Source organism: Palaemon carinicauda, chromosome 10 (assembly GCF_036898095.1).
Source record: "Palaemon carinicauda isolate YSFRI2023 chromosome 10, ASM3689809v2, whole genome shotgun sequence".
In the NCBI taxonomy this organism is placed as follows: Eukaryota; Metazoa; Arthropoda; class Malacostraca; order Decapoda; family Palaemonidae; genus Palaemon; species Palaemon carinicauda.
This window is the reverse complement of record NC_090734.1, coordinates 131,412,173-131,421,521: the sequence shown is the minus strand read 5'-3', so window position 1 is coordinate 131,421,521 and position 9,349 is coordinate 131,412,173. Positions and strand designations below refer to the sequence as shown.

The following is a 9,349-nucleotide window of genomic DNA, read 5'->3' as shown; positions in this document are numbered from 1 at the left end:
AGAGAGAGAGAGAGAGAGAGTTCCAAATGGTGTTGTATCTTTTCAGTTTGTATCCGTGGCCTCTGGACTGAGAGAGAGAGAGAGAGAGAGAGAGAGAGAGAGAGAGAGAGAGAGAGAGAGAGAGAGAGAGAGAGAGAGAGAGAGAGTTCCAAATGGTGTTGTATCTTTTCAGTTTGTATCCGTTGCCTCTGGACTGAGAGAGAGAGAGAGAGAGAGAGAGAGAGAGAGAGAGAGAGAGAGAGAGAGAGAGAGAGAGAGAGTTCCAAATGGTGTATATCTTTTCAGTTTGTATCCGTGGCCTCTGACTGAGAGAGAGAGAGAGAGAGAGAGAGAGAGAGAGAGAGAGAGAGAGAGAGAGAGAGAGAGTTCAAAATGGTGTATCTTTTCAGTTTGTATCAGTGCCTCTGGAGAGAGAGAGAGAGAGAGAGAGAGGAGAGAGAGAGAGAGAGAGAGAGAGGAGAGAGAGAGAGAGAGAGAGAGAGAGAGTTAAATACCAGAACGAGTTCCTTACCTTCAAAGGAGCAAAAGTAAAAGTTATAATGAAAACACAAGTCCAGTTGAGAGTCGTCGCCATACTTCCAGCAGCTTCTTTGACGTTTGGGTAGAAGAATTCTCCTACAATAAAAAAAGTCAGTTAATTCACAGTAAGTGGGATGGTCCCCTATATTTCTTTTAAACTTTGCAGTAAATCTTTTTACTAGTTCGTTGGTTGGTTTTAGAATGTCCTGCGTATAGCAGGACACGGGCCGTTGCGTTGGCAGTCTGTAAGTGGGATAAGGATGTGAAGGAGGTAGGTTATATATGTGAAAGTGGTAAGGATTTATAAGGATGATGGTGGGATGGATGGGAAAGAATGGAAGCACCATGATGACCGTGGCAGGACTCCCAAGCCCTGACGTTGTCACCCAAACCCGGTTCCTCCTCGGTCCTGGAGAAATTTGATCTCTTCTCATCATAACCCAAAAAGTTTTTTTTTACGTTGAACAGGCTGACATGAGTCTTTTTTATAGTTTATAAAAGAAATATGTTTTAATGTTATTACTATTTTTAAAATATTTTCTTTGATATTTTGGTAGAATAATTCTCCTGCAATAAAAAACGAGTAATTCATAGTAAGTGGGAAGGTCCCCTATATTTCTTTTAAAATTTGCAGCAAATGTTTTTATGTTGAACAGACTGACATAAGTCCTTTTATAGTTTATAAACGAAATATCTGTTTTTAATGTTTTTACTGTTTTTTTCTTAAATCGTTAATTTATTTCCCTATTTCCTTTCCGCAATTCGCTATCTTTTCCTGTTGGAGCTCTTGGGCTTATAGCATCGTGCTTTTCCAACTAGGGTTGTAGCTTAGCTACTACTACTACTACTACTACTACTACTACTACTACTACTAATAATAATAATAATGAAGCAACTCACCCATCATGAGCCAAGGGATTGGTCCGTAGCCTATGGAGAAGGCAGAGATGAAGATGATGAGAGAAGTCAGGGGCAACCAGCCAAGATTGTCATCAGCCCAGATGCTATCTTGAGATTTCATGTAGAAGAAGACACCGAGACACACTGAAAATGATTAAAAGATATATGGTTATCTGGGAGTGGCCATCTTTAAATATTCTAGTCGTAGGTAGTATCATAGCCTCTGTAATATGGTCTTCTACTGTCTTTGGATTAGAGTTCTCTTGCTTGAGGGTGCACTTGGGTATACTACTCTATCTTGTTTCTCTTCCTCTTGTTTTGTAAAGTTTTTTAGTTTATGTAGGATATTTATTTTAATGTTGTTACTGTCTTAAAGTATTTAATTTTCCTAGTTTCCTTTCCTCACTGGGCTATTCTTCCTGTTGGAGCCCTTGGGCTTATAACATCCTGCTTTTTCAACTATACCATGGTCTTCCACTGTCTTGGGTTAAGAGTTCTTTGGTTGAGGGTGTACTCAGGGACACTATTCTATCTTATTTCTCTTCCTCTTGTTTTGTTAAAGTTCTCAAAGTTTATATAGGAAATATTTATTTTAATGTTGTTACTGTTTTAAAGTATGTAACTTTTCCTAGTTTCCTTTCCTCACTAAGCTATTTTCCGTGTTGGCGTCCTGGGCTTATAGCATATCCTGCTTTTCCAACTAAGATTGTAGCCTAGCAACTAATAATAATAATAATAATAATAATAATAATAATAATAATAATAATAATAATAATAATGGGAACGGATAAAGCTGCAGCTTTGAATTCACCAGAAGGACTGACCTATCGACACGGTCATCGCAGCAGCTGAGAGGCAGAGTAGAAATTTCCTTCCCAGTCGGTCTATGAGGAGTGAACCAGCCGCTGTCGCTAGGACCTGTACGGAGCCTATGATTATTGTGCAGACGTCCTCGGGGATGTCACTTCCTGAATCCTAAATATAAAATTAATAATGATATTAATAAGGGATTGCATCGATGATTTTTCACATAAATGTTCAATCTTGTGAATACGTGATTTCAAGTGATCGCCTTTTCATTCTGTTTAAATATTCCAGAACTTTGACCTTATATCTACTGTCCTTTATAAGATCTCTTAAATCACCTTATATATAAGACTATTAATAAGCTACTAGGACATAAAACACCATTGTGTCATAAGTACTTTCTCACCAAACCAGTCACTCTTCGAGTTACATACTCGAATACATGGTCCACATCTATCATAAAAAATACTTTAATTGATCTAAAAATAACTATCATGCAATGTCATTACCCTCTACAGTACATTGTCTATCTAGTAATTATATTTAAAGTTTATTCAAGATCTATAAAATTAAGTTTTAAACAATCTAGCTCTGGCCAAACACACCAAACATTAGAAACATGATGCACAGTAAACTCTGTTACTTTTCAAAAGCTGTTTTGTTTGACGAATCTGAATGAATATCTGATGAGCTGGGTGAAGATTTCAAGTCATTCCCTATCCTTATATCTGGAAAGTTCCTTTTCATTCAATGGTAGAGGAATTTTAGCTTCGGAGAAACGATAAATGAAGAGCAATTTTTAAAACACGCAGATAGACAAAACAATACAAAAAACAAGAGTAATAAGAGATTTCAGACCTCCGCCAATGAAGATTGACAACATTTTACGCGAGTCTATGGACGAAACACTTCTTTTTTCATGTGCTGACTACGGATGAATCTACAGTAACATTTAGCTAAATTCTACGGACAACGCTTCCCCCTTTTCATATGCTGATTGTAGATGGTGAAAAATACAATGGTGATCCAGAATCGTGATCTTGTTCAGGATTATCTCCAGAATTTAATGGGGTCGTCCAAGACTTAAGATCTATCTGTGGTGAAAATTTCGTCAAAAGCCGTCAAGTAGATTTGATGTAATCCAGTCAACGGCAAATAAATGAATAAACCGACTCTATTTTATAATCGTCTTGGCGGAGGTAATAATAAAAAACCTATTAAAACATAGATCACATGGGAAACTTAAGAGAACTTACCTGGAATATAATATTGATGTTATATATAACTGCATTAACTCCCGACAGTTGTTGAAAAGCCATCAAGAGCAGAGTTATAATGAGAGGCTTGATGATATAAGGCGCCTTCAGATCCTTCAAGGACACCTTGTTCCTCTTGGCTTCTTCCAAAGACTCGCTCAGGTATTTCATTTCTGGCTCGATGTCATAGGTCTTACCTAAGTTAAATTCAGGATTTATGGTACATAGTAGCTCATATACTCTGAAAGTGGAGGTGGAGGGCAGAAGAAGGAGAGGAAGGCCAAATTTCAGGCGGAAAGATAAATAATTGAATGTCATAAAGGAAAAGGGTATAAAGCGCGGTTTACACAGTCGAACGGTTCGCCGAACCTGGTTGTCGCACCTGCTTGATAAACGGTTCGAAGATGTGGAGTAAGCCACAAATGCACACGGTTTGTGGACAATGAAGCCCCACCCACTAAAGTCAGGTAAGAACAGACGTTCGACGAACGAGTTCGACAACCAAAGACCCCGTTCACACGTTCGAACATCACTTCAAACGCTTGTCTGTCGAACTGTTCGACCCTGTAAACCCACCTTAAGAGAACATGATGTACAGGACAGAGGAGGATGGAAAAGGCTAACTAGAAACAGCGACCCCGTATAGAAATGGGAAAAGCTGAAGGCAAAGAAGAAGTAGGTCATGTATTCACTAACACACTCATGTATTTTGCAGGAAATATGAGAAAACGCTTGGTTAAATCAATTCAGTTTCGTCCTCCCCTAGCTGAATACAGAGTAAATGGAAGAACAAGTTGATAAATGGTGAGAAAAGGAATGGCTGGAGGTACATATGTGTGTAAGAGTATCTACTCTTTACATCTAGTATATTTACCTCGAAAATACTGTAATGATTCCCTCGCTTTGTCCTCTTGGCCTTTGGAAAGGAGGTAATTTGGAGACTCCTTCAGGAAAATTGCCAAAACACAGAACACGATCGCAACAGGCGCACAAGCAAGGGTCAACCATCGCCATGAAGTTATGATGGATCCGAATATATAAGCGTATAATATTCCTATGACTACAAAGAGTTGAAACCCGGTACCTGAAGTAAAAGAGAAAGATTAAAATAAAAATATTCTTCTATATAAGTATAGCACAGAAATATAGAATTGTTTGGTATTTAAAACTTTCAGACGAATAATTCTAGAAGTGAAGGTATATGTCTACCAGAACCTTCTGATGTTTTATATTGTTATTTTGTTTTTGTTTCACGGCATCAAGTTACAGTACTGAGCCAGTAAATACACACAATTAAGCATTTTAATAAATTACAGATAAAACAGCACGATGCTAAGTTACTCATTGAATGTTATCATATGACAGCATAAAATGAGCTGGCCTTCTGGTGAGCAAATAGACGAGTGGTTACTATATTAGTAAAATTGTCAAGGTGGTTCCATATGAAATAATAAAATTTGACCTTTATCTAAAATAGGTTTACTTTATTATTAATTCAATCAGTATGCAAATAACTACTGTACTAGCTGCACGTAACCATTGGTAGGAATCACACATTCAGTTTTTTAATTTCAGCGTTAAAGGAAGGAAAACGCTGCTTGAATTAACACATATCGTGAAATCTATCAAAACATTACTGTTATTGAATTTAGAATGGGCAAATAAATGTTTAAAACATGACATACCTAGTGTTCCTCTGATATCTTTCGACGCATATTCAGTTGTGTAGGTAGGAACTGCCAGCGAGCTGATTCCAGTTGTTAGCCCACACAGGATTCGGCCTATGATGAGCATAGCCAGGTTCTGGGTAAATCCTGTGAATAGGTGTTTCTACTGAGTGTCAGGGGGTAAAGGATCTCAATGGTTTATGAATGAAATGCAGTACATATATAGTTTTCCATATATTGATTGAATTTTGCTAGGGAATGACTTAGACATGAAAAACACCATGGAAATGTAGACTGCAAATCAATACTGTAAATCACCCAAACTCAACAATATTTCCACTTGTCAGCTTGAGTTGATGACGACAATCTTTATATTCAATGATTTCAGGCATATATTTTACTTAGCATTGGCAGTCAATTTGTTGAAAGGTCAGTTGTACAGATCAAAAAGTGCATTTTGTAATGAGCAACAATAAAGACTTTGCTCTGTGAGTGCTTTGATAGTGTCGATTTAACAATAAACGAGCAATATGCGTTGTGAAATGTTGAATGTTTTTGAATGAACATGATAAAATGACTGTGGAGATCCTTTAGAGAGTAGGGTTTCCATGCTGTATAGGACCAGTAAAACAGCCCTTAAAGGAAATAAGTAAAGAATAAACCTTAGGCCCGTTCGAGGCTGTGATCTTACCGATGAAAAGCCAACCGGCTATAAGAGGAACGACTGAAGCCAACATGGTACCCCTCCTGCCTATGTAGTTGAGGCAGAGACCAGCTATCATGCAGCCAAACAGTGCCCCTATACTGAGAGATCCAGCAAACCAGTTATTTTCTCCTTCTGTCAAGTAGAATTCTCCTTCAATGACATCCGATTCGTTTTTGGGAGTTCTGAGGGCAGCGCTGGCAGGCGAAGAATAGCCGATAGCAGCTCCAACGGCCATGGCATTTAAACAGGCTGCAAAACAGAAGAATGTAATAAATTCTTAGTCTGGTCACTGAGAAAAGATAAGAGCCTACATACGATAAGTTCTCAGTCTGGTCACTGAGAAAGGATAAGAGCCTACATACGATAAGTTCTTAGTCTGGTCACTGAGAGAGGATGGGAGCCTACATACGATAAGTTCTCAGTCTGGTCACTGAGAGAGGATGGGAGCCTACATACGATAAGTTCTTAGTCTGGTCACTGAGAGAGGATGGGAGCCTACATACGATAAGTTCTTAGTCTGGTCACTGAGAAAGGAAGAGAGCCTACATACGATAAGTTCTTAGTCTGGTCACTGAGAAAGGATAAGAGCCTACTTATGATAAGTTCTTAGTCTGGTCACTGAGAAAGGATAAGAGCCTACATACGATAAGTTCTTAGTCTGGTCACTGAGAGAGGATAAGAGCCTACATACGATAAGTTATTACTCTGGTCACTGAGAAAGGATAAGACCCTACATACGATAAGTTCTTACTCTGGTCACTGAGAAAGGAAGAGAGCCTACATACGATAAGTTCTTAGTCTGGTCACTGAGAAAGGATGAGAGCCTACATACGATAAGTTCTTAGTCTGGTCACTGAGAAAGGATGAGAGCCTACATACGATAAGTTCTTAGTCTGGTCACTGAGAAAGGATGAGAGCCTACATACGATAAGTTCTTAGTCTGGTCACTGAGAAAGGAAGAGAGCCTACATACGATAAGTTCTTAGTCTGGTCACTGAGAAAGGAAGAGAGCCTACATACGATAAGTTCTTAGTCTGGTCACTGAGAAAGGAAGAGAGCCTACATACGATAAGTTCTTAGTCTGGTCACTGAGAAAGGATAAGAGCCTACATACGATAAGTTCTTAGTCTGGCCACTGAGAAAGGATAAGAGCCCGCATACGATAAGTTCTTAGTCTGGTCACTGAGAAAGGAAGAGAGCCTACATACGATAAGTTCTTAGTCTGGTCACTGAGAAAGGATAAGAGCCTACATACGATAAGTTCTTAGTTTGGTCACTGAGAAAGGAAGAGAGCCTACATACGATAAGTTCTTAGTCTAATCACTGAGAAAGGATAAGAGCCTACATACGATAAGTTCTTAGTCTGGTCACTGAGAAAGGATAAGAGCCTGCATACGATAAGTTCTTAGTCTGGCCACTGAGAAAGGATAAGAGCCCGCATACGATAAGTTCTTAGTCTGGCCACTGAGAAAGGATAAGAGCCCGCATACGATAAGTTCTTAGTCTGGCCACTGAGAAAGGATAAGAGCCCGCATACGATAAGTTCTTAGTCTGGCCACTGAGAAAGGATAAGAGCCTACATACGATAAGTTCTTAGTCTGGCCACTGAGAAAGGATAAGAGCCCGCATACGATAAGTTCTTAGTCTGGCCACTGAGAAAGGATAAGAGCCTACATACGATAAGTTCTTAGTCTGGCCACTGAGAAAGGATAAGAGCCCGCATACGATAAGTTCTTAGTCTGGCCACTGAGAAAGGATAAGAGCCTACATACGATAAGTTCTTAGTCTGGCCACTGAGAAAGGATAAGAGCCCGCATACGATAAGTTCTTAGTCTGGCCACTGAGAAAGGATAAGAGCCCGCATACGATAAGTTCTTAGTCTGGCCACTGAGAAAGGATAAGAGCCTACATACGATAAGTTCTTAGTCTGGCCACTGAGAAAGGATAAGAGCCTACATACGATAAGTTCTTAGTCTGGCCACTGAGAAAGGATAAGAGCCCGCATACGATAAGTTCTTAGTCTGGCCACTGAGAAAGGATAAGAGCCCGCATACGATAAGTTCTTAGTCTGGCCACTGAGAAAGGATAAGAGCCTACATACGATAAGTTCTTAGTCTGGTCACTGAGAAAGGATAAGAGCCTACATACGATAAGTTCTTAGTCTGGCCACTGAGAAAGGATAAGAGCCCGCATACGATAAGTTCTTAGTCTGGCCACTGAGAAAGGATAAGAGCCCGCATACGATAAGTTCTTAGTCTGGCCACTGAGAAAGGATAAGAGCCCGCATACGATAAGTTCTTAGTCTGGCCACTGAGAAAGGATAAGAGCCTACATACGATAAGTTCTTAGTCTGGCCACTGAGAAAGGATAAGAGCCTACATACGATAAGTTCTTAGTCTGGCCACTGAGAAAGGATAAGAGCCCGCATACGATAAGTTCTTAGTCTGGCCACTGAGAAAGGATAAGAGCCCGCATACGATAAGTTCTTAGTCTGGCCACTGAGAAAGGATAAGAGCCCGCATACGATAAGTTCTTAGTCTGGCCACTGAGAAAGGATAAGAGCCTACATACGATAAGTTCTTAGTCTGGTCACTGAGAAAGGATAAGAGCCTACATACGATAAGTTCTTAGTCTGGCCACTGAGAAAGGATAAGAGCCCGCATACGATAAGTTCTTAGTCTGGCCACTGAGAAAGGATGAGAGCCTACATACGATAAGTTCTTAGTCTGGTCACTGAGAAAGGAAGAGAGCCTACATACGATAAGTTCTTAGTCTGGTCACTGAGAAAGGAAGAGAGCCTACATACGATAAGTTCTTAGTCTGGTCACTGAGAAAGGAAGAGAGCCTACATACGATAAGTTCTTAGTCTGGTCACTGAGAAAGGAAGAGAGCCTAAGCTGAACAACTCCACCCCACACAAGATCTGTATACAAGGCATGTCTGGAAATATCTACTGCGACTAAGGTACAGTTGTACACAGGAGTTCCTGGCCCACCTCGCTTTGATGAATTGCCTCACGTCTCACCGTTACATAATTGTAATTGTAATCTACTGGTCTCTTATTTTTGTATTTTTGTGTAAAATACATATATATTTGGGTAAATTTGTAATTTTTATACCCAATAAGGGTCCGATAAAGTAAAATTTGCATTTGACTTTGCCTAAATAACCAAACAGATAGTGTAGAAGAGATATGGCAGAGTAGGTAGCTAGGCTACACAGAGGAACTCGCAGACAGTAAGGGTGCGACAAGGTGCTCATCCTCAGAGCGAGGTGTACCATGGATTCCTATGTTCAACTGTACATCTTTCATTTAATTTTCCATTTTTTTTTCAAAAGGGAAAACAATTAAATCTAGTATTTTCGTTACGCAGAAGCTAAGCACAGACATGGTATGTGGTACATCATCATCACTACGAATATTCATAGGAGAAATATGACATCTTCAGTAAATTTGATCTATAGAAATAAAATATTAAACTTTTGATCTAACA

General features: G+C 39.5%; 1 protein-coding gene across 1 annotated transcript in view; it reads right to left on the bottom strand.

Moving 5' to 3' along the window:
• LOC137648256 (facilitated trehalose transporter Tret1-like) overlaps positions 1-9,349 on the bottom strand; it is a 47,355-nt gene that overhangs the window by 37,437 nt on the left and 569 nt on the right. The window contains exons 2-8 of the mRNA XM_068381181.1: positions 5,841-6,104; positions 5,168-5,296; positions 4,357-4,566; positions 3,483-3,679; positions 2,244-2,394; positions 1,420-1,563; positions 512-615 (exon numbers count right to left, since the gene is read on the bottom strand). Of these exons, the coding sequence (XP_068237282.1) occupies positions 512-615; positions 1,420-1,563; positions 2,244-2,394; positions 3,483-3,679; positions 4,357-4,566; positions 5,168-5,296; positions 5,841-6,104 (1,199 nt within the window). The remainder of the gene's footprint in view (positions 1-511; positions 616-1,419; positions 1,564-2,243; positions 2,395-3,482; positions 3,680-4,356; positions 4,567-5,167; positions 5,297-5,840; positions 6,105-9,349) is intronic.